This window comes from Ctenopharyngodon idella, chromosome 10, assembly GCF_019924925.1.
Source record: "Ctenopharyngodon idella isolate HZGC_01 chromosome 10, HZGC01, whole genome shotgun sequence".
NCBI classification, from domain to species: domain Eukaryota; kingdom Metazoa; phylum Chordata; class Actinopteri; order Cypriniformes; family Xenocyprididae; genus Ctenopharyngodon; species Ctenopharyngodon idella.
The window spans coordinates 11,641,873-11,667,500 of NC_067229.1; the positions used below are offsets into that span (position 1 = coordinate 11,641,873).

At 39.0% G+C, this 25,628-nt stretch overlaps 3 protein-coding genes across 18 annotated transcripts in view; all 3 read right to left on the reverse strand.

The window, feature by feature from the left end:
- The window catches only part of LOC127520889 (mast cell protease 1A-like), a 163,124-nt gene extending 155,368 nt beyond the window's left edge, over positions 1 to 7,756 (reverse strand). For 2 of the 15 annotated variants that reach the window (XM_051909576.1, XM_051909585.1), the window contains exon 1: positions 7,460 to 7,756. In XM_051909576.1, coding sequence (XP_051765536.1) covers positions 7,460 to 7,745 — 286 coding nt within the window. In that variant the 5' untranslated portion in view covers positions 7,746 to 7,756. Of the gene's footprint in view, positions 1 to 3,661; positions 3,818 to 5,962; positions 6,226 to 6,339; positions 6,595 to 6,740; positions 6,877 to 7,221; positions 7,373 to 7,459 lie in introns of those variants that run through there. The other 13 variants (XM_051909578.1, XM_051909577.1, XM_051909582.1 and 10 more) reach the window with 12 other exon arrangements.
- LOC127520891 (mast cell protease 1A-like) lies at positions 717 to 14,322 on the reverse strand. Of its 2 annotated transcripts, none has more exons than XM_051909602.1 (6): positions 14,090 to 14,322; positions 13,803 to 13,895; positions 13,565 to 13,715; positions 12,951 to 13,086; positions 12,551 to 12,805; positions 717 to 918 (listed from the first exon to the last, which is right to left on the reverse strand). In XM_051909602.1, the coding sequence occupies exons 1-6, from the start codon at positions 14,184 to 14,186 to the stop codon at positions 721 to 723; spliced, it is 930 nt and encodes a 309-aa protein (XP_051765562.1). In that variant the 5' UTR covers positions 14,187 to 14,322; the 3' UTR covers positions 717 to 720. The 2 variants fall into 2 exon arrangements, with proteins under 2 accessions (XP_051765562.1, XP_051765563.1); XM_051909603.1 differs by lacking the exon at positions 717 to 918 and adding an exon at positions 12,111 to 12,439 and having other exon boundaries at positions 14,090 to 14,318.
- Positions 14,323 to 14,516: 194 nt separating this feature from the next.
- LOC127520244 (granzyme B(G,H)-like) overlaps positions 14,517 to 25,628 on the reverse strand; it is an 11,765-nt gene continuing 653 nt past the window's right edge. The window contains exons 2-4 of the mRNA XM_051908190.1: positions 15,405 to 15,543; positions 15,065 to 15,313; positions 14,517 to 14,736 (exon numbers count right to left, since the gene is read on the reverse strand). Coding sequence (XP_051764150.1) covers positions 14,584 to 14,736; positions 15,065 to 15,313; positions 15,405 to 15,543 — 541 coding nt within the window. The 3' untranslated portion in view covers positions 14,517 to 14,583. The remainder of the gene's footprint in view (positions 14,737 to 15,064; positions 15,314 to 15,404; positions 15,544 to 25,628) is intronic.

Here is a 25,628-nt window from a genome sequence, read left to right on the forward strand (position 1 = left end):
AGGTAAGTATTTCAGAAGTCTTGGAGATCAACATGAAGAGTTCTTTGTTAGAACGAGACAGGACAACTGAGTGAGGTGAGTGGCGTGCTTATAAGTCTGTGGTGATGAGGTGCAGATGGGGAACAGGTGTGTGTGTGTGTTCAGTATTCTGGTTAGGGATTGCGCTGTGATTGGCTGATGGTGGAGCCTGGCGTGTCTGTGACAGTCATGGTGGCAAAGCTGTAAAATTGCATATAACTTTAAACAGAAAATAATTTGTGATAAACAACAATAACAATTGTTTATCTTGTATTGAACCCAGAATATAGATCAGATGTTTAATCAATTATTGTGAAGTTCTTATAATCAGCAAAGTTCCAGTGAATTCTTGTTTTACAATTCTGTCCCAATCAAAGACGGTTTGTGCGGCAAAAGTGCAGTTTCACAATGTTCAAGAGGATGGATGTGGTAGAACTTCACAATATGCTGAACCACAACTGTCCTCTGTCAAGAACAGCAGAAATTCCAATGTGAAACATAAACACCATTTGCTGTTTTCATATATTGTAATATATGAAAACCCAAAATATTCTTGAATATACAGTAGAGACCATCAATAAACATCAAGGCTTTTTGTTATTCAATTAGATGTTTATAATAATAATAAAAATAATAATAAAAAGAATTCAATACTATAGACCCCCAAATATGAAGACCCTCTTGTAAAAGACAGAGAAAAAATTATAAGGCAGCTATATATATACAAGACCATGTAAATGTCAATAAAACATTTCCAATAAACATATGTATCCATGGCAGATATGCTGAAACCTTAATATAAACTTCAGGTAGCTCAGATGAATTACAGAGATCAGGGTCACCGAAAGATGTGACCCCAACAGCAGTTTTCCCACAAACCAAAGGACCACCTGAATCCCCCTATTATGTAAACACAAAGATTAAGTGCACTTTATATATCATTCAGTGTGTGGATCAAATAACAGGTGATATTGTACTTACGGTGCAACTTCCACCATATGTACATATCATCTGTGAAGCTGAATAGTTGTTTTTTCTCCATTTATTTTCACATTTTGCCACAATGCATGCTGGGAGTCATGAATTGTATACTAGGGTGGCTCCCAGCATGCATTGCGGCATGAAGGATGTCACCATTGTTGAGATTCATATGCTGATTCTTGATGTCTGTGTGTGTCAAAATATTTTTTTACATAATGTGTTCAGAATGTGTTTCCCAAAATCAGAATATGATCTATGGCAAGAAAGTATTGTTCGTGAATATAATATTTTAATAACAAATAACCACTTTTGGTCAGGAGCAAGATTAGTAAACTACTCTGCTTTATGATTATGAAAATTATATCACTCTATCATTTTGTTTTTGGTTTTCTTTGCAACAAATTGTGTATTTTGGTAAACACTGTTACAAAGACCACGAGCTCACACAAGTTGATTTCAGGCTGTGTGGCTTTAAGTCAGTTGTAGTTGTGTTTCATTTTCTGAGAGTTCAAGCATGATGTTAAAACCAACATCACATTGTAACAGTGCGCCATTACCATTGATTTTTTTTTTTGTTGTTGTTGAAATTTCAACATTATTTCAACATTAATTGAGGGTGCAAAAGTGATATTGATTCAATGCAGTTAACGTTGACACATTAACATTGATTTAACATTATTTCGATCATTGCTTGCTATCTGGGGCTGGGATGTGTTGTTTTTGAAATCATGCTGAGTGCTCGTTGCCGCTGTTATCAGTGGCGCAACAGTTTTCTCTTTGCACTCGTGTACACTGCGCAGTCATCACACGGACGGGCACTTGCGGCCTTTTTAGGGAGCGCTTGAGACTCTATCCGTTCCAGTGAAATCACAAACAAAATGCTCATAAACGTTTCCCTGCTCTTGATATACAATCACTGACAGAACATCTTTGGTTTTAATGAGAAAAAATAAAATTTTTTAAAAGTTTGTCGCCGTTCAGTGTAGACAGCTTTTCGCGACGCGAAAAAAGTCACATCTGGTGTAGACACGGTGATAATAGAACCAGCCGCTATCAAAATAACATAGCTGCGGGTGCGGGCCAGATATTATTGCTGGTGGGCCAGTTTTGGCCCGCAGGCCGCCTATTGCCGACCACTGCCGTAGGGTGTCCCATTCATCATTTTAGGTTTCAGAAGCTATGCGCCCTCGATGCGCACTTCAGCTGAACCCGCAAGTTTGCGAGCTACACAGAGGACTTTACCCGGCAGTCAAAGCAGCATTATGTCACAAAAGTGCCGACTTAGAGGAAAACCGTGACGGTTTAGGGTGCCATTTGGGATTCAGCCATACTGATGCTTCCTCGTTTCCTCACTCCTCCGTCCTCCAGCCCATGACGGAAACCAATCGAATTTAGCCATCTTGAAGGACATCTCAATTCTCTAATTGAAGGCGAGGAAGCTTCGAGGAGTCATGAGCGATGATACACGTGTATCCTTCCCTCGCATCCTAAGGGGGTGGAGCTAAGACCCGAGGAAAGGAAGCGGGGGAAAAGGAAACGAGGATGCGCAAATAAGAAATGAGAAGCACAAACATTTGTATGAATCCTTATGTGGGCTATATGTAGGCTACATTTTACTATTATGTAGATATATTTGAGCCCCTTACACTTCTCAACAGTATATAAAAATAAGATAAATTACAGTATTTTAGCTGTGACACTGTGCTCTGTAACACTTGATTTTGATTGGCCAATCGTTGTATTCAGCGGTCTGACATCCATCATGACGCTGCATGTATTCTGAGATAGTTTTTTTGTTGTTGTTTTAACGTCTCTCTATCACAAATGCAACTGGCGCCATCTTGTGTCTTAGTTATTGATTGTAGTGGAAATTACCTCAGTGGATTTTAGTAGGCCTATTAATTACTGTAATTATTTTTAAGTGTTTGTCTTGTTGTCAATAGTCTTGTACGTTGTAGTCATGGACCTTTTTTTTTTTTTTTTTTTTTTCCTTAGCGGAAGTTTTAAGTCACTGTACAGGTAAGATTATAAAATAATTTGCAGCTGTGTTAAAATACTACAGCCTAAACTTGGCCAGTTTATTTTGCGACAGTGACTGACCAGCTGTATTTATCTTTTACTTACAAGTAATATATACCATATTTTAAGTTATTTATTATTTTTAAAGATAAAGTAAAATGAGTATAGACTGTTACCCTTAAAAGCATAATGTCATTCCATTCATAACAGGTTCCACAGTAAAGTCTGGATGCTGGTGGTAGGACATCACTCCGATGCGCACTGAACCCTCAGTCTTATTTTTTAGCTCATGTGCACCAACCACAACTGTCAAAGTCTCTGATCTGTTAATATAAAATAGATTGTATTAATATAATAAACTTTTTCTTTTAGAGTATAGTATGTCAAATGCCAAACAATACACTACTTGTTTCGACAATGTGTGGCAGTCAAGACAAACTCATCAGAAATGAGGAATCCACCGCAGACATGCAGCCAGTTCTTCTGAAGAGAAACCATATAAGGTCTGGAGTGAGGTTTAGCTTCTGTGCCGTTCACTATACCCACATTCACACGAGCTGAGAGAGAGATACGGTTAATTATATTATAACCAGATTAATTATAACCGGATTAATCAACATGCAGTTCAGTCAATCAGTCTCACCAGTGAAGGTCAGGTGTGGCAGCAGAGAGGCCAGCAGGAGCAGAGAGATGATGATGGTCATGATAAAGACAATCAGTGAGCTCTCAAAGCACTGTATAAATATAAGGGTGAGTGGAGACACTGAGGTTCTGGTAACTATCAGACCCGCTTCCAGGACACCACAATGTCATATCTAATGATCTCGAACAGTGGCGTGCACAGACCTCCGCGAGGTCTCACGACTGACTCATTTTCACTAGAAATATAATCATAAGTTGAAAAGAAAAAAATGACCTTAATATATTTATTTACTGCTTCTCTGGTGCTAAAAAACGTACAGAAAATGTAGAAGGAAAATTGAGATGCAACTTAAATAATAAATTTAAAAAATAAAATAATAAAAATAAAGTGAAAATTTTCACCGTGGCCAGGGTGGATGTGGTTGAACAGTCACAGTTGTATAGCTAGAACCGCAGCCGAGCTCAAGCTCCACAACTCTCTGTCTGTAGCGAAAACAGTTGAATTTGCACATGAAATACTCTCACTTGTGATCAAGGCAAGCATGATTTTAAATTAACTGAACAGAATTAACATACCTTAAAATGTATTAAAAACAACAGGTCAGGCAGAAAATCCATATCAGACTACAAACTTAAGATACTGGCTGCACATGATGTAAAAAGGAATTTTTTTTTTTTTTTATCAGAATGTACTATCATGTTAAACTAATGTGGTAAAAAGAGAGATAGCAGATCTTATCAGAAAGAAATACTCAGAATGAACATTGTGAGTTTAAAATAGCATTCTCTCCATCAGTACACCATGTTCATTTGAATTTTTTGATTTGTCAGTGTTGGGGGGTAAAGGTATTGCTTACAAGTATGTGAGTTACATAATCAGATTCCTTTTTTCAAATTTTAAATTAACAATAAAATAACTGTTACTTTTTTAAAATAAGTAATGCAATTTACTCAGTTTTTCTTATTTATTGACTGACACCTTTTCCGTCCTTATGTTGAGAAATCATGAGTAAGTGCAGAGGTGTTGTGTGCGCTGTGTAAACATGATGGTTATTGTAGTTCTAGACTAAATGTGAACATGCGTTTACTCATCTCGCACAAGAACAGATTCTGTATTCTACAAAATGAATAAAACAGTGAAAAGCAAACTCAGAATATGATGCAAACCTGCAATAATTAATAATACAAATATACTTTGTATTTAATCTCATTACTTTACTTTATTATACTTTATTATACCAATTTTTTTGCTGCTGACTTTTGATTATTCATTACAACCATACACCCTGTATTGTACAAGCGGAAATTTGCATTTCCTTCAGCCTGAGGCTTATTCATTTCACATTTGGTGTGAAAGGGCCTTAACAATTGCCAAAAACAGAACTTTTTTTAAATCAAAAAATAAACAAGCAAGCCCAGCTTAGATGAGAAAAGGTAACATAACACATTACTTTCTATAAAAAAAAAGTAACCAAGTAATGGAATTAGTTACTTTTTAGGGAGTAATGCAATATTTTAACACATTACTTTTAAATGTAATTTTCCCCAACACTGGTTCTTATATTATACAAACATCATGCTTATGAATTTTTGCAATAAATGTGATTGTAGTGTATACAGAGCAAAAAAATTTGGGGGTTGAGACTGAGAAGATTTTTTAAATGTTTTTGAAAAGAAGTCTCTTATTTGTTGCACATGAAAGATTTGTTTTTGTTATTAATGTTGGAAACATTTGTGCAACATAATATTTTTTTGTGGAAACTGTGCTACATTTTCCCCCAGGATTCAAATGTCTTTAAAGGGGCTATATGTAAGAATTTTCATGTATTAATCGTTTTTTTTTATTTATTTATTTTTTTTTTTTATTGCCAATGTGTGAGCAGTTTATAATGAAACTTAAAAAAAAAAAAACAAGACCTTCCCTGACCTCCGTTGTCTATGAAAGCCTGTAGACTGATTTTTATGTGAAGGACTCGGGACATTTTTGCCAGGAAAATCAAAAGGATATGACATTTCCCAGAAGCCTATTTCTGTTTTATGACTCATGAAACAAATGCTTATACAATGTTCAGGATAATGTCAATCTGTCATGCAATGAAAAGGTATTAATTGAAACTATTATCTCAAATATACTCTATAATCAAACTATCACAATAGAATAATTTTAATGATCTCATCTGTCAACATGATGCCAGTAATTTGCAAAGCTCGTGCAAACATCTAAACTGCTGTTTTCTCAAGCACCACCACTGTCATTTTTATTTTGTTTTTTGTTTTTTTTATTGAGAGGACAAAGCACATATTTAGGCATATTACAATGTTTATGATGTTTATTGAATGAAGATTTAGGGGAAATCAACTCAACTTTCAAAAAACAAAAATCACCCCATTTCATCTTTAATTAATTCAATTAACATTTCCAATAATGCTCTTTATCCATGGAAGATATGCTGAAATCTTAATATAAACTTCAGGTAGTTCAGGTGAATTACATTTATCAGGGTCCCCGAAGGATGTTACACCGACTGCAGTGTCTCCACAAACCAAAGGACCTCCAGAATCCCCCTGTTAAGAAACACGGATCAACACTTAAGTCATGAGTTGTCATAATTTGTAACTTCACTGACACATAAAGATTCAGTTACTCAATTGTTGTTGTTGTTGTTTTTTTTTACATACATCACAGCTTCCTCCATCGCCATATACACACATCATCTGTGAAGCTGAATAGTCTTCTTTCCCCCATTCACTTTCACATTTCTCGTTATTCATGACTGTAACATCTGTCTCCATGAGGCGGTTGTTTACTGTCCCATTTGTTTTTAAACTTCCCCATCCTGCGACACTACAAACAGTTACTGCTTCGATATCATCTTCTTTCGTTGGTATGGATATCCCCTTGATATTGTCGTTTAGTTCCACATGTTTTTCTAGCTGTAAACCAAAAACGGCATCATCATTAATAGAAAGATTTGATCGTCTTCCAGATGGGGGTGAGAAGTGTAATATAAAACAGACCAGACCACTATTTCCTGAAACAAATATTATTTAGAACAACTTAAATAAGTGCAGTTTGTTACCCTCAAAAGCATAATGTCATTATGAAAGGATCCATTGGTAAATTTCGGATGCTTATGGTAGAAATCCACTTTGATTCGGTCCAAATTCTTTTGTCGTAGGTCATGTGCACCTAGCACAACTGTCAGAACTTTAGAACTGTTAAAAGAAACAAGTTATATTTAGCAATAACTTCTGGAAGTGTGGTGGTTTGGTTGCCAAAGTCATGATGAATATTTTATAGAACAGTATATGATTGTACTGTAGTAATTTTCATGGTGTATATATAATTTTAAATAATTTAATTAATTGAATAATGATTTATTAATTATAATTAGCTTATGTATTATTAGTAAATTATTAATAATATTATAATAATATAAGTATTGTATTGAGCAATTATTAATAATAATATAGGTATCACTTATTATTTTTAACTTAATTTAAGCTAATAACAATAATATAATTAAATAACTCAAGATTGCAGATGAAACAAGGTCTTACTTGTTTCTGCAGTGTGCAGCAGTCATGACAAATCTATCAGAAATGAGGAATCCACCGCAGATATGTTGCTCCTTCGCTTGGACAGAAACCATGTAAGGCCTGGAGTGAGGTTTTGCTTCTCTGCCGTTCACTATACCCACAGTCACACGAGCTGAGAGAGATATTTTTAGTTATTATGTTTCCTCCTCACTGATTTATATTAACTTGGGTTATTAGTATTTTGTTTTGTCAGTCTCACCAGTGAAGGTCAGGTGTGGCAGCAGAGAGGCCAGCAGGAGCAGAGAGATGATGATGGTCATGATGAAGAAGACGATCGATGAGCTCTTGCTGGCTAAACATGGTATAAATATACATAAAAGGTGGGTGGAGACACTGAGCTTCCAGTAAGTTTTTTTTCTTTCAGTTTGTGGTGTCAGTAACTCTGATAATAAGATTTGATAATCATTGTGGCTTGACAATGGGACGATTAAACATGCTGACAGTGCACAGAGCTTTGAAAAGTAGCAGCATGTAAATCTAGCCATTCAAAGTAGAGTTTTTTCTCGTATAGCATAAGATGAAAAAAGGGGGGAAAAAGACGTTTCTGCTTAGTTTCAACTTAATGAAACTCCTAAGAAATGTACTTAGGTTTTTACAGGCTACACCGCTAGAGGGCGCACACATGTAAACAATTATGTGTGTCTTTTAAAAATGCTTAGTGCTCGAGACTTAGGCCCTGTCCCAAATGGCACACTTATGCACTTTCGGTCTTGTGGACTTACAATGGCTGCCGCGTGCATGTGTGTCCGTTAAGTCCACGAGACCGTAGGGTGTCCCATTTGTCAATTTTAGGCTTCAGAAGGGTGCTCGCGAGCGCCCCCTTTGTGGCCGATATGCGCCCTCGATGCGCACTTCAGCCAAAGAGTATGGCCCTGTCCCAAATGGCACCCTAAACCCTCATGGTCTTCCTGAGTCCGCACTTCCACAACGTAATGCCGCTTTGACTGCCGGGTAATGTCCTCTGCGTAGCTCACAGTCTTGCGGGCTCAGCTGAAGTGCGCATCGAGGGCGCATATCAGCCGCAAAGCCGAACACCCTTCTTTAAGCTTAAATAATGAATGGGACACCCTACAGTCTTGTGGACTTAACGGACACGCGCACGCAGCGGCCATTGTAAGTCCACAAGACCGAAAGTGCACATGAAGTGTGCCATTTGGGACAGGGCCTATAGAACCCAAGAGGCGACACTCTGATACTTTTTGGGCAACAGCCACTAGATGGTGCTCCGGTAGCGCATCCGCCATTATGGGGTAAAAATACTAACTGGACCATAGAATCCTTCACACCTTACGCACCCAAAATTGGTGAATTTCACTGCCAAATCAGAAGCACAAAAGAACATTTTTCAAATGAAATCATCAGTAAATGTTATGGCACCTACAGTAAATGTTGTATTGTCTTATATATGTTTTATTTTACCAGTTGTGGAATCCAACCATTCAACCATCTGAGGTAACGTAGTTAGCCTACTTTATTGAGTATTTCCATTTTATGCAACTTTACACATTTATTAATAGTAAATTAATAATTAATACATTTAAGATCATCATGTTTGCAGTGAACAATATATTTCAGACCTAGTGGAGTAGGCTAATAGTAATAATAGTATCACTCCACTAGGTCTGAATTGAAATAGGCTATATTGTACGTTTTAATGGATCACGCTACAAACATAATGATCTTATAATACATGATGCATTGCTGTGTCCGTTATCGCATAATTCCCACTTTTGGACACTTTTGCTTTAACGGTCATTAGACAACACTGCAAAATCAAGCTGTTATATTCATATATTTATTGTCCAACATTCCCAATTTTTCTGATGCATGTCCTTAATTTAATTTCATATGCTGGTATTAATTCAGTGTTTATAATGCTAATACTAGATCTTTTAAAGAATTTTAACCCAAACTGACTGGGTTTCTAGAGAGCAAAGGTTTTGTGAAAAAGTGGTAGACTTACACAAAGTCTGTAAAATAAACTGTTAAAAGGATTTGATGATCACTAGTGATAGTATTTTATTCTTTGTTGTCATCATTCAGGTTGGATTTTAGCTTTAGAATACGTCTTTTTAACAAAGCAGCTGATATTGCCATAGAAACTAGCGGACTGCCAAGTCGCTTACACCCCAAAATGGCGGAAACACAGGGCTGCTGCTGGGCGCTGATGTTGCAATGGAACGTTCTATTGAGTGTCACTTCTTGTTAGTGTATATTCTTTGCTTCAGCTGAGCCCGCACTGGTGCGAGCTCCGCGGCAGACTTCTTCCCGAAAGTCAAAGCGACGTTACGTCACGAAAGTGCGGACTCGTAGGAAGGCCGTGAGTGTTTAGGGTGCCATTTTGGGTGCCTTTTAGGTTTCTTTATTCTTTCAGAAAAGATTGTGAAGGAATGATGAAACCATTTAAATAAGATTTTAGTTTTAAATTTGGGTTCTAATGTTATTTCATGCATTCTGACTTATTTACACTGTAAAAGAGTTGGATTCTCATGCTAAACATGTCCAAAGTTTCAAAAAACGAGTTGGACGTATGGCGGTGCATTTCTGTACCAAAAATACTCTTCAGATTTTTCACAGATTTTGGACAGGTTTTTTCGAGCATGGCCCTTTATTATGTAATAAAGGGTGGAATTCCTTGTACGGGCATTTCTCCCGGAAGAGCGCGCGCACACATTAACCAGAGCGAGAGAGCAAGAGCACACCCATCAACGCGCTTTGTTCGGCTTTATGGAAGTCGTCGGCAGTCCTGCACGGGACTTGCTCGAGAAAGATTTGTCACTTTTTTTTTTTTAGTCTACGAAATCAAAAATGTCACCAAAAAAGTGTGTTTTCGGTTGTGAAGGAAAGATAACCTTGCTTCCCAAAGAACCTAGCGTTAAGTTGAGCTGAGAGATTTGTGCTCATGCATTACATTGATGCCCTCTCAATATTTGTCATTCACGAGTTCACATATACATATAATTAGATAAAGTAAAGTAATGCGTATTTGGCGTGCTGTCCAGGGGGAGGGCTCCGAGCTCGGAATTTTGGCCCGAACCCAGAGTACTCCCCCCGGATGTGGTTATGAGAGATAGAACTAGAAGTGAGGAGATGGGGTGGTGGAGGGATGCTGATAAACTGTCAACGAACAGAGGTAAGTCTGCAGTATATATATCTCTGTTGGTTGATTAGCTGAATGCTTTCCACTTGTGATAATTAGTCTAATTATCTGCACCTGCTGCTCCCGAATTTTGGTAATAAAACATCATAATTAAAATAACCATAGAAACTGCCTTAAATTAACTATCATAATAAGGATAAAGTTGTGTATGATAGTTGCAATCAATTTTTTATTGGTTAAAATGAATGGAGAATATTTCGTGTTTTTCCATGGCTGCTCGAGCCCTCAGTATTGGCGCTTATGGTTTTTTTAAACAAGGCCCAGTACAACGCTGGATTTACAGATAAGGTCCAGTTTAGGTTTATTTCTTTGCTCTTGGCTGACATGTGGCATTGCTGTGGCCTGCTTGTGGCCCAGATCTGGCAAACAGAAGTGGCCCACACAAGGGCCGTAATTCAGTGCAGCATGTGGGCCAGATCATCATTCCACATGTGCCAGATGTGGGCCGGATCTGAGCAGACACAATGTTGCTATCTGGGTCTATAGGTACTCAAGATTAACATGAGATTGGTCGAAACTGTGTGTGTTATGTACCCTTTAATCTTTTTACGAAGATTTCAGATGACCTAACATCTAGAGATGACACCAACTGTAAAAATGAGTGGCTACTGGTTGCTCTTCTTTGTTTATGTGAATTTGCTGGTTTATAACAGACCCATCACAGAGCGTCCGGTTAGAGACTTTACCACAGATGATCAGGTATGTGGGAATAACCCATTTATTGTCACCACAAACTCAGTACACTGAAGAGATGCTGTTTTGCATATGTGTGTGTCGAATTTACTGTAACGCAAGAGAAACTAAGGCACATGAATATATCCTGTGTGTGGCCTTTTTTACACCAACCTCATTGTTTCTGCTTAACTGAATGCATGATTTTAGCTAACTGCATGATTTGTATTATTTTAGTACTTTATATTTTTGACATATGGACATTACTTGGACACAGTCACCGCTGATAACAGATTACTCTAAATTGTAATGTAGAAACATGCATTTTTCTGTAAAGTTGCTTTGAAACGATATGTATTGTGAAACGCGCTATACAAATAAATGCGAATTGAATTTAATTGAAAATTCATGATTTTAGCTCAGACAAAACTACAGTCTTACTTGTTTCGGCAATGTGCCACGGTCAACATAAACTCATCAGAAATGAGGAATCCACCGCAGATATGTTTTTCTGAAGAGAAAGCATGTAAGGTCTAGAGTGGGGTTTGGCTTCCTTGCCATTCACTATATCCACATGAGCTGAAAGAGATGATATCAATAACTTATTCAGCACATACCAATTAATTATTCTTAAAAACCAGTATAATATGCTGTTATATAATCAGTTTTACCAGCGAAGGTCAGGTCTGGCAGCAGAGAGGCCAGCAGGAACAGAGAAATGATGATGATGGATGATGGTGGAGACTCTATTTCTCACTTTGTGATGTCAGTAACACCTTGAATAATTTCTTGCTAATCCTTGTGGTCTTATGTCCAAAACCAAAACTTGTTACCATCAGTAAGCCCCTCATCTGTCAAGCACCAATAATGACACTGGTGTGTGGAAAAAAAGCAAGGTCCAAAGTCTCTTTAAGGTTCACACAATGGCCACTTTTGTAATACCCTGAGACACTTTTCTATGTAGGTAACATATACAGTACAAAATATCTGTATGATCAGATGCTTTCTTACTGCTGTTGTTTCACCACTGTCATTTTTATTTTGTTTATTTTTTTTTAATGAGAGGAAAGCACAAAGCACATATTTATGCATGTTACAATGATTATTATGTTTATTGAATGAAGATTTGGGGGAAAAACAACTCAACTTTCAAAAAACGAAAATCACCCCATTTCATCTACAATTAATTCAATTAAAATTTCCAATAATGCTCTTTATCCATGGAAGATATGCTGAAATCTTAATATAAACTTCAGGTAGTTTTAGTGAATTACAGTGACGAGGGTCCCCGAAGGATGTTACACCGACTGCAGTATCTCCACAAACCAAAGGACCTCCTGAATCCCCCTGTTAAGAAACACGGATCAACACATAAGTCATGAGTTGTCATAATTTGTAACTTCACTGACACATAAAGATTCAGTTACTCAATTGTTGTTGTTGGTTTTTTTTACATACATTACAGCTTCCTCCATTGCCATATACACACATCATCTCTGAAGTTGAATAGTCTTTTTTCCCCCATTTACTTTCACATTCCTTGTTATTCAAGACTGTCACATCTGTCTCCATGAGACGGTTGTTTCCTGTCCCATTTGTTTTTAAACTTCCCCATCCTGCGACACTACAAACAGTATCTGCTTCGATATCATCTTCTTTCATTGGTATGGATATCCACTTGATATTGTCGTTTAGTTCCACATGTTTTTCTAGCTGTAAACCAAAAACGGCATCATCATTAATAGAAAGATTTGATCGTCTTCCAGATGGGGGTGAGAAGTGTAATATAAAACAGACCAGACCACTATTTCCTGAAACAAATATTATTTAGAACAATTTAAAAAGTGCAGTTTGTTACCCTCAAAAGCATAATGTCATTATGAAAGGTTTTCTTGTTATAGTTCGGATGCTCATGGTAGAAATCCACTTTGATTCGGTCCAAATTCGTTTGTTGTAGGTCATGTGCACCTAGCACAACTGTCAGGACTGAAAAACTGTTAAAAGAAACAAGTTATATTTAGCAATAACTTCTGGAAGTGTGGTGGTTTGGTTGCCAAAGTCATGATGAATATTTTACAGTACAGTATATAACTGTGCTGTAGTCATTTTCATGAAATGTATATGTATTAAGTTTATATGTAATGTATTAATGTATTAAATATAAATTAAATATCAACAATATATGTAATATATATATATATATATATATATATATATAAAATCAATAATATATAATTAGTTTACCTTGAATAAAAAATATTTAATTTTAAATAATTTAATTAATTTAATAATTATATAATTAGCTGGCGTGTTATTATTATTATTAAATAATTAAAATTATAATAATATACTGTAAGTATTGAGCAACAATTAATAATAATTTAGATTTCATTTATTAATTTTAAGCTAATTTAAGCTAATAACAATAATATAATTAAATAACTCAAGATTGCAGATGAAACAAGGTCTTACATTTCTCTGCAGTGTGCAGCAGTCATGACAAATCTATCAGAAATGAGGAATCCACCGCAGATATGTTGCTTCTTCGCTTGGACAGAAACCATGTAAGGCCTGGAGTGAGGTTTTGCTTCTCTGCCGTTCACTATACCCACATTCATACGAGCTGAGAGAGATATTTTTAGTTATTATGTTTCCTCCTCACTGATTCATATTAACTTGGGTTATTAGTATTTTGTTTTGTCAGTCTCACCAGTGAAGGTCAGGTGTGGCAGCAGAGAGGCCAGCAGGAGCAGAGAGATGATGATGGTCATGATGAAGAAGACGGTCGATGAGCTCTTGCTGGCTAAACACGGTATAAATATAAAAAAGGTGGGCGGAGACAATGAGCTTCCTTTCTTAGTGCTCAAGAGACTTACTATCATAATTCAATCCAAGTAAGTGAAAGAGTTTGCATATGCAATGATAAACAGGTCACATGACCGTAACTGCATTGACAAGTTTATTTTACATATTCAGATTATTTCCTGCTATGCTTACATTGCACAGAGCCATTTGAAGCATTTCTTTCAAGATAAATTTGTGGTCTTTCTTGAAATAGCGCGCAGAGCAAAAGATGAAGCAATTTCACACCCATTGTAGCAAGATCTGCTCATAAGCTCCAACCTCAAGTGTCAGACAACAACAAAACTGTTAAAAGAGTATGCGTAGTGTCACAATTAACACTTGCATGCAATATATGAAACACGAATATGCTTGAATATAAGGTAGTGCACAAGTGCAGTACAAATACCTTCCCTCTTGATTAACTTTATGGGAGTTCAGGAAATAAATATGAGGAAGAAAAATTGTATTTTGTTTGCATAATGCATTTAGACAGGATGTTACTGCAATTTCATGAGGTTGTAACACTGAGGACCATTTGTTCTTAAAACATGATACTTTTATTAGAACAAGATATGGGGAAAAGTCTGTTGAACATTTGGAAACATTTTAAGCACTAGTACTACACATCTTTTTTTATTATTATAAAGTCAATTATATTTTTCAGGTATATTTTTGATCCATTGAAAGTATGCTGAAATCTTAGTATACACATTAGGATGCTCAGGTGAATCACAGCGATTTCCAAAAGATGCGACCCCAACAGCAGTGTCTCCACAAACCAAAGGACCTCCCGAATCCCCCTGTTAGAAATCAGTGTGTCACTAAAAATCCAGTTATCACCTTTCTCTCTTCAGCACATTGAGACTACTTCATGCAGTGTTATATAAACTGAAATTGGTTTATTTATTGTTCTATTATTGTATTTGTTAATTACTAATATTATCATTATTAAATATTTTATAAACTTTTTTTTACATACCTTACAGGTTCCTCCTTTGCCACATACAAACATTTGTGCTGCTGAGATCGGCTTTTTCCAAATATTTTCACATATTTTGTTCTATTATTGTATTTGTTAATTACTAATATTATCATTATTAAATATTTTATAAACTTTTTTTTACATACCTTACAGGTTCCTCCTTTGCCACATACAAACATTTGTGCTGCTGAGATCGGCTTTTTCCAAATATTTTCACATATTTTGTTATCCATGATCTTCATGTTCATTTCCATTAGGACTGGGCTTAGAGTGCCATTCCTTACTAAACTTCCCCAGCCTGCAACACTGCAATCAGAATGTGCTTCAATGTCTCCTTTTGTCTTTGGTATAGAAATCCATTTGACATTTTTATTATTTTCGACTTTTTTCTCTAGCTGCAATCCAGAAACAGAATTAGTGTTAATAGGCATGTGTTTAAATGAGTAGGTATCATTTTGAACAACTGGTATAAATGCAGTCTGTTACCCTCAAGAGCATGATGTCATTCCCCAAAGCTTCTTCACTATAATCCAGATGTCTGTAGGACCTTACATCAATGCGGACAGCTCCTTCTTTCATTTTTCGCAGGTCATGTGCACCAACCACAACTGTCAGCTCTTCTGTTCTGTTTATGGAAATATTAAAGGGGACCTATTATGCCCCATTTCACAAGATGTAAAGTAAGTCTCTAATGTCCCCAGAGTGTGTATGTGAAGTTTTAGCTCAAAATACCCCACAGATAATTTTTATAGCATGTTAAAATTGCCACTTTTTGGGGTTGAGCAAAAACACTTCATTTCTGTGTGTGCCCTTTAAATGCAAATGAGCTACTGCGTTCGGCCTAAGAGGGCGGAGCTTCAAGAGCTCATTCTCTGGTGTCAGGATTCAGTCAGGACGCACTATAATGTCAGAAACTGCAAATATATGCATGGAGATAGAACAGGTATAGTTTAGTTCAATTACGGTTATAACTTATATTGTCTTCTTGTTTTTATCCACTATATTAGTACAAGCCTGTTGTACCGGACCCCGTTCGACTTTACCGATGAGTTTTATGACGTTTATTGTACTTCACTGTAAGATCTTAATAAAACACAGTGCATGTGTGCATTAAAATATTATCCATAAACTCTCTCTCTCTCCCTTGCATTATCATCAACATACATAGCGAATTACACAGAAACACTCGTTACAACTAACAGTAAACAAATATATAAAGACCTTATGCCTTTTTGGGTGGTGCTTAATAAACTGGTAAACTTTATATCCGTAAATCAACTCCGATGAACTGTAATAAAGTACTCTCACCTTTATTACTGCCATATCCAGTATCACTCTGGAGGCTGTAAGCTGAATCACGAACAGTTTGTACTGATCTATCCTTGAGTAACACATTTTTAGCTCAACCTCTGTTTAGTATTGTCCCTTTGTATTGACATTCGTTCACAAAGAAGTCTGGTGTGAAATGATTCGCGCAGACATAAACGAATTTCGGTAAAGTTGAGGGAGCATTTTCTTCAAAAACAAAATTAATCCACCTCGTCTTCAGTGGCTCAGATTTCGGGAGTAAATGGAGAGAGCTATGTGGATTAATCCATCCAGCTACAGAACCCCTAAAATGCTTGGGAAACATTCTCATAAGTGCAGCAATGATGGACTGTACAACTGGCTGTGAACTCGCTCAGGGCGGTTCTATGTTAAAATGGCAGTGTCTGTCAACGTTGTGGACGGGGCCTGTGGCTAATTTGACATCACACTGCCAGGGATCTGGAAACGGCTTGTTCTGAGACACTGCTTATGATTTGTGAGGATTAAAAAAAAGGAGTGGTTGGATTTTTATCATTATAGGGTGGTTGTGTACACACACTGCCAACACACATTTATAGCCAAACACCATGCAAAAGTGAATTTTGCATAATAGGTCTCCTTTAACTTCAGCTTTTAGGTTTCTTTATTCTTTCAGAAAAGATTGTGAAGGTATGATGAAACCATTTAAATAAGATTTTAGTTTTACTCTTCTTACGAAGATTTCAGATGACCCAACACCTATGGCGCTTTTCCACTGGGGCAGCTCGGTACGGAACGTACGGCTCACTTAAATAGTACCACCTTGGTTGAGGTTCCAAGCGTGCCGGTGTTTTGAGATTTTCGGGCTGAATCCCAAATGGCACCCTAAACACTTGCGGTCTTCCTATGAGTCCGCACTTTCGTGATGTAACACCGCTTTGACTGTTGGGAAGAAGTCTGCTGCGGAGCTCGCATCAGTGCGGGCTCAGCAAAAGTGTGCATCGAGGGCGCATATCAGCTGCAAAGTGGGCACCCTTCTGAAATCTAAAATTGAAAATGGGACACCCTATGGTCTCATGGACTTAACGGACACACGCGGCAGCCATTGTAAGTCCACAAGACCAATGGTGCATTCCAACCAGGATATATCGCCTTCCAAAGGGCACTTCGGAGTGAAAACAATCATTGCCGCCATATGAAGGGTTGTTCCAAACAGAAGTGCTCAAAACAGGCCACTTTAAAGGGCCCTTCGGAATTAAGGATTTCGAAGGGTACAACTGATGGACACTTTGTGCCCCCATGAACCTTTGCACAGGGAAGTTGTTTGGCATCACAGAATGGGTACAGGATTTTACCTATAAATGTATGTATAGTATTTTTCTATACTACTGTAATATTTATACGAGTTAGATTTGGTACATTATTATGGTCAAAATGACATTGTATTTCAACAAAAATACTTTACAGCTACCTTTATCAGTCCATTCAAATGTTTCAAATACATAGACACAATATACAATATGGTGCGATAAACCAAAAATAAATAAATAAATAAACTAACGTTAAACAAAAGGCACAGCTTGCACAATCTACTCATCATTCAGAGCGTGTTTTTGGGGGTCAACCTGCGTACAAAATGTGCGACGAAGGCGCCTCCTTGATTGTCTCGTTAAGATAACGCAGAAGTGCGTTCCAAAAAACTAGTTTTTTTTTACCCCTACACCCTTCATCCCTTCGAAGCTCTCACTCCAGAGGGTAAACCCTTTGAAGGGATTAGGGCATAGGGATGAGCCCTTCCAAATGGAATGCAGGGCGAAAGAGCAGAAGTGTGCCATTTGGAATTTAGCCTCGGTTTCTGAGATTTTCGGTTTTCGAAGGCTGAATCATGAATATTCATGAGTTTCTCAGTTGATTATTCCATAAGGGTAACTATATTTTTAGTATCACGGCTGACTTATGCCTAACAGTTTATAATGTGTTCATTAGTAGGCCTATGCATTTTTTGTGCAGTCGTCTGTAACTGTATGACAGGCACTTCTACACCACGTCTACAATGAGTTGAGCTCATTGTTATCTTATTTATTTGTAAAAGTTTCCAAATCAAGCTGAATTCACACCAAATAATGAATGTTTGTTGTGTAACAAAATAAATTGTCCATTTATATCAGTAATGATTATCATTGTATATCCAGGTACACAAGTGACACATGGTCAAAAGAACAGATGGCAGAGAATAACAAAATGTTGCAAAATATACCACTGATTTTGGACATTATATCATTAATTTCCAGAGGGATGACCCAGATTTAATTTTCATAAGGTGAGGTAACAGAAGAACATAACAATACATCATTCAAATGGCAGCTGCATGTATTTAACAATATTTTATTTATTTATTTATTTTTCCTGTTAGGAAATCAGGTTCTCTGGGATGCTTGGTTCCCTTTCAGTCGGTCACGTTCGACGTGCGTCAGTGGTGACCGACGAATTGGGATATCGCTAGAGAGCCCTATCAGCTTCGAGTGTATAAAAACAAGCCAATGGAATTGGCGTGCGATATTTGCATAATTCCAGGTGGGTATAAATACGGAAGCGGATGCAATCGCACTCTGTCTTTCGCTTCGGAGCCAACTTGTGTTCCTGCTGTCAAGACTGAGAGTGTGTTCTCAAGCCTTTGTAGAAGCTTTCTGGTCGGAGTGTTGGTGTTACGGCACACTACAGCGAGGCCGTGACTTCTTGAGGAGCCTTTGAGCTTGTTTGCTCTCAACTGCTGTTATCACAGCATTTTTTCTGCTCTGCTGGTTTGTGATTTGGGCCGGTTCCTTTGCGTGTGTACTGTCAGGCGATCAGTGTGTACCTGCAGTCACATCGCGGCTGTTCCCTGCGTGCCTCAGCACACAGAACAGAGCTGAATTTCCCCCTTTCTAAAAGAGCTCCACAGACGAACCCTGCGTCTTTTTCAAGATGTCATTTCGTCTGTGCGTTACTGGATACAGTTTTTCCTTGGTCCCCGCTTATGGTCACAATCGCTGTGTCACATGCCTGGGCGTTCAGCATGCTGAGGCAGCTTTTGTGGATAGCTCATGTTCTCCGCGGGCCCCTTTCCCCTCTGAAACCCTGCAGCCTGTGGTGCTGCCGGAGGAGCGTGCTGGTCCCTCCATGGAGCGACCATCCATTTCCTTCGGCGCGCCTGCAGACGATTGCGGCATCGGAAGGTGAGCTTGAGTCCTCGGGAGATGAAGACTCGGCTGCGCTGCCTCCCTCCGGGACCGTAGCGTTGCCCGAGCCTGATCCCGAGCTGACAGCTATGCTTGCCTGGGCCGCCGAGAAGGTCGGGCTCGTGTGGAATCCTCCACCGCGTCCCGAACCTTCTCGGTTGGATGATTGGTTTCTCGGGGCGGCCCAGTACCATTCTTCCCGGAGGTGCATGAGGAGGTGACCAAGTCTTGGAGAACGCCCTATAGCGTTCGTGCCAGGCCTGGTCCCTCCTCCGCCTTCACCACCCTGGATGGCGGGGAGGCCAAGGGGTATGCTGGGATCCCCCCAGTCGAGCGGTTCGTTGCAATGCAGTTGTGTCCGACTGCCGCCGGCTGGCGCGGTGAACCGCATCTCCCATCCTGGGCCTGTAAATTCTCATCCAACTTGAACAAGAAAGCTTACAGAGCCTGCGGACAGGCCACCTCCACCCTGCATGCCATGGCCCTTTTGCAGGTTTATCAGGCAAAAGCGCTTATGGACATGCCCCAGGGTGGTCTTGACCAACAGCTTCTGGGGGAGCTGCGTGCCACCACTGACCTCGCCCTCCAGGCGACTAAGGTCACGGCGCGTTCCGTTGGTCAGGCGATGGCTACTCTCGTAGTCCAGCAACGTCACCTGTGGCTGACCTTGGCTGATATGACTCGCTTGTTGTATTCCTCCCTTGTAAGTCGTTTTGGATAAAAGCGTCTGCCAAATGAGTAAATGTAAATGTAATGTAAATGTAAAATATGCGGGAGACCGATAAATATTGGTTCCTGGACTCCCCCATATCTCAGGTCGGCCTATTCGCCGACGTGGTCGAGAGCTTCGCCCAGCAGTTCTCGGCCGCACAGAAGCACCGAGGAGCGCATCCAGTCAGTGTTGAACTGCCTGAGTACGCTCAAGAGCAGGACAGAAGCCCCACTGAAACTTTTTCAGAGGCTCCTGGGGCATATGGCATCCGCAGCCGCAGTCACGACACTCGGATTGCTTCATATGAGGCCGCCTCAACACTGGCTTCACGGCCGGGTCCCGAGATGGGCGTGGCAGCGCGGTACGTTCCGTGTACCTGTGACACCGAACTGCCGTCGCACCCTCACCCAGTGGTCGGACCCTTCGTTCCTGCGGGCAGGAGATCACCTCGAACAAGTGTCCAGGCATGCTGTGGTCTACACAGATGCTTCTGCCACGGGGTGGGGAGCCACGTACAACGGGCATGCAGTATCAGGTCTGTGGACGGGGCCTCAACTGCATTGGCATATCAATTGCTTCGAGTTGCTAGCAGTACGTCTTGCACTGGGCTACTTGCAGAGGGGTTGCCTCTTACTGGGTGCTGGCGCACGGCGCCTCGCTGACAGATATCTGTAGAGCTGCGGGCTGGGCAACACCCAACATGTTCACTAGGTTCTATAGCCTTCATGTGGAACCGGTATCTTCCCGTGTACTCGCTTCCAGTAGCCGGTAAACGCAAAGAACCCATTCTAGTGTCGGCTTGCAATGCCATTCCCGCCCCTGGGCCGGACACGTGCATCCATTTACTCCAGTAGAGTTCCCCGCTTGGCGAACCCTGTCGAGTTCCTTCGCCTGCCCCTGCGGCTCGGACATTGCGGAGTGTCTGATGCCAGGCCAAATCACCGACGTTGATGTTTGGCTGGTTGCCATATGTTGTGACCCCTCCACGTGAGTGGTCCCATATGTGTATTGTCCACGATTAACTCCCCACGGTGAGCCTGTGTCTTTCCCTTAGCAGATCCAGCTCTGCCGTCACCTGGCAGATGAGTCTCCCCCATCTCTAGGCTGGAGCCATCCCAGGGACTCCATATGCGTACTGCCCACGGCCAGTCCATATGTGTACTTCCACGTAAATTCCTCCCCTACGGGTGGGTTGTGGTCTCCGCTTCACTTGGGATCCCAATTCGTCGGTCACTACTGACGTACGTCGTACATGACCGACTGAAAGGGAACGTCTCGGTTACATATGTAACCCTCGTCCCCTGAAGGAGGGAACGGAGACGTACGTCCCGTCACCACAGTTCCTGTGCAGACTCAAGGTTGTCTCAAGGTTGTCTCCTCAGCGAAAAACAGAGTGCGATTGCATCCGCTTTCGTATTTATACCCACCTGACAGGGGCGGTGCGCATTATGCAAATATCGCCCGCCAATTCCATTGGCTTGTTTTTATACACTCGAAGCTGATAGGGCTCTCTAGGGATATCCCAATTCGTCGGTCACTACTACATAGTTTCAGCAACATTTTCAGCATTTGTCACCAACCGGAAATAAAGATAATGTTGGTCAGAACAGGTAAGCTAATGCATGTATCATCACACCAGTAGTCTATAGGTTACAAAAATATTGTGTCCACAGACACATTTATACAGATTTATCAGTTGTTACATCGCAAGGTACAAAGGAAGAGCACAACGAGCTCAACTCATTGTAGACGATAGCTGAAGGTTGTTCTGCTGTTACACGAAGTGCCTGTCAAACAGTTACAGACGACTGCACAAATTTTGCATACTAATGAAAACATTATAAACTGTTACCTAGAAGTAAACAACTGTAGTTTAGGCATAAATCAGCCGCGATGCTGAGATAGTTAGCTTTATGGAATAATCCACTAAATGTGCTTTGACACAATGTGAACTAAAATTCTCAGTTAGTACAATCGCGCATGTCTAAGAAACTCATGAATATTCATGTATGCTCCGCCTTCGAAACCGAAAATCTCAGAAACCGAAAATCTTGTAACACCGTACCATAGACTCACTGTAAAATTCTAAATGATGTGTAAACACTGCAGATCACTGATTGGTCAGAGAGAATCATCATTCGTCACTACCAGCGTCATTGGATTTGAAACATGAGGCACCAAACCCGCTAGATTTAAATAGTAAGTAACAGCCACCGCAGTATCATTTGTTTGCAAAACGATTTGTTTTAAACGACCGTTGCACAGAACTAAATAGTTGTATTGTGGTCAGCAGACAAGGTGCAGACTCGATGGTAGATGAGGAGCGGATCCACGGCAGTAGAGGCGGCGCAACTATAACGATCTACTAACTGCAGTGGAAAAGCAAACCGAAAGTAAGCGAGCCGAGTCGAGTCGTACCACGCGGTGGAAAAGCTCCACTAGAGATGGCGCGAACCCCTGCGAGAACTTCGATGATGCCAACTCTGAATCAACATGCACCATTGCCAATTTTTCTATATACTGTATTGTAATCATGATCACAACTTGTAATTGCTTTAATGAGATCATTCTGCCTAACTGAATACATGATTTTAGCTAACTGCATGATTTATTTTAGCACTTTACATTTTTGACATATGGACATTACTTGGACACAGTCACCGCTGATAACAGATTACTCTAGATTGTAATGTAGAAACATATAACTGTTTGTGGGGACTTTCTCACTTTGTGATGTAAGTAACACCTTGGGATTTTTTTTTTTCTATTCCTTGTGGTCTTATGTCTAAAACCAAAACTTGTTACCATCATAAGCACCTCATCTGGCAAGCACCAATAATGACACTGGTGTGTGGAAAAAAGCAAGGTCCAAAGGCAGGTCAGTTCATGCAATGGCCACATTTGTAATACCCAGAGACACTTTTCTATGTAATAGAAATAGTTAATTAAGACTGATTTAAAGGCTCCATGACATACATCAGCACTAAAATTTGAAGTAAAGTCTAATTTTAATGCGAATTGGGATGCAGCACAAGTTTCATTTCCACACATAATCCTACAGGGGGCACAATTTCATAGCGTGGTCTTTATGTTGTAATACACTCTTTCTGTCAGAAGAGACCTCTATAAACACATCTGATGTGAGTTTTAGCTTTGCCAAACCATAAAAAAATGCCACAAAAAGTGACAAAAATGTCAGTATGGATGCAAAAAAATATTATAATATTCATTATACCGATATACTGTGTTTCATTATTACTAATGTAGTATGAGTTTAAAGTATCTGATATATAAGTGGACAGCATACTGTGTCTTTTATGTGGTAAACAAATGCTTTCATAAAAGTATAAACTGTTTACAACTACTTTCTTCTTTTCTCTTAGTATTGATTTCCTTTATTTTAACTTATTTGGATAGTTATGATTCTGATTGCATAAATATCAGCATTTTATTTTTTTAACTCTTTCACACATAGAGTCGCTACAGTGGAGAGCTGCCATTTCTTGTGTATGCATGGGTTTTGATTGCACAGTTGCACATCAACCACTACAGTGGACACTAGTGCATCATCCTATACACTGCCACCAAGTGGCAAGCTGTTGTATGTGGATTTCTTTCTCCAAACCAAGATGGCCGACAGCTAGTCAGAAATGTCAAGTTGGTCCAGAATATGCATCCATTCCTTCTATCCTAGGAGACTTTTGCAGGTAAAAAAAAAAAAAAAAAAATTAACATCAAGTAACATCTAAGAAGTCATATCATTGTTAAATTTTCCAAGTATTGATTTTAGATTGGGAAGACATTCTGATTAATCATCTGAGTACTAAATTGGACATCATGTGAATATCTATATTTCATCTACAATTTACTATTACTCTGGCTGTTGTTCTTGAAAATACTTAATCTGCAGTAACTTTTTTGGCTGTAAATAAATGTGTTATTAGAATGTAATTTGCATTTGCATCAAAAAAGTAATGTGATTACGTAATGTGCGTTACTTGTAATGCATTACTTATTACATTAGAAAAGTAATCTGATTATGTAATGAATGTTACTTGTAATGCATTGCTTTTCTCGTTACATCAAAAAAGTAATCTGATTATGTATTAATAGTTTTTCCAATCTGAAAACATCAATAGATCAATGTAGATTTTAGTCTGAGGTTTTCTCAGAAAGGAAAGCTACGGTAGAAATTTGTCAGTTTTGAACATCAGAATTATCAGCTAATAAGGGAAAAATTGATGTACGCGGGGGAACACAAGCGTTTCCTACATAGTCTGAGGTAGATTTCCAGAGTGGTACCTCCACCAGATCTTTGATAGAATCACGTCCTCATGATCTGATATCAAAAACATGCAAGGTTCAACTTGGATGAAGTTCTACTCCGTCTGCTGGTCAAACAGGAATGCAATTGAGTTTGCAATAACTGAAGTTGTATTTTTTTATATATATATATATATTATAGTTTTCACATGATTTTGTATTTTATTCATTGGTATACAGTATCTCTTCAGTGTAAACATAAAACACCTACTGTCCACTCAAGTGGGCATCTGATAATCTCTTCGAAAAAATTTGTGTAAAAAAAAAAGTTTAGATCTTGTTTTTCATGCCCTAAGAGATATAAAAACAGACAGGAAAAAAAAAAAAAAAAAAACCTGACTGAGGTTGTCATAATTCATGCATGAAAGGGTTAGTACTAGTAGTGACATGATAGAGATGGAGACCAAAACCATGTTCTGTTCTAAAGTCAAAGGCACAACTGTCTAGATATTTGACAGCATGTGCACAAATGTCTGGTGCTTTTATATGCTATTAATACACTCAATAACATTAAAAGAAGAAGAAGAAGGTCAGACAAACCAGATGGAACCAGCATGTGCGTATGATACAGCCATTAGTAGTATCAAGTTATCTTCATTGTCAGAGAAAATAATGACAGAGCGTTAAAGCTGTATTGGCTAGTGCGCTCAGCGAGTCTGATACTTACTAACCCAATGGAAAGAGTCCAAAATAAATGGCCTGTTCATGGCTAGACATGCTTATTTTACAAATGTGTTGGATTGAAGGAAAAGAAACTGATTAAAACCTAACTTTAAACATTCAGTGAGGGAAAATACAAAGTTTGAGCTGTTGAGAAATATCACAGTCCAGACCGCGGTGACAGAAGACAGAATATTTAACCTAAGTAGGCCTACCTTTCTCATATACCATCGCAAACAGCAGTTTGGCATGGTTGAAGATTCCCGCCAGTGTTAATCCCGTCAACGGAATTATGGACTAAAATGTTCGTTAATGAGGTGTTTTCGTTATTATTTACCCAACGATAACTCTTAACGCCCGCTGTTAACAGGTAAATTAATATTATCGAAGACATTACAAGTAAATCGACTCGTTTGAGCTGCGTTCTCTGTGTTAAGAATGAATGAACATCAGTAAACATAAATGTAACATAACTTACTTCTCAATGGCGCAAATGCATAAGAGAACTTG

Bases quoted from the DNA above. Each gene is read 5' to 3' on its own strand.
- LOC127520891 (XM_051909602.1), bottom strand. From the start codon at position 14,186: ATGGGTGTGAAATTGCTTCATCTTTTGCTCTGCGCGCTATTTCAAGAA. The intron at 13,896-14,089 runs GTAAGCATAGCA...TACCGTGTTTAG, and splicing joins TTCAAATGGCTCTGTGCAAT to CCAGCAAGAGCTCATCGACC. The intron at 13,716-13,802 runs GTGAGACTGACA...TATCTCTCTCAG, and splicing joins GCCACACCTGACCTTCACTG to CTCGTATGAATGTGGGTATA.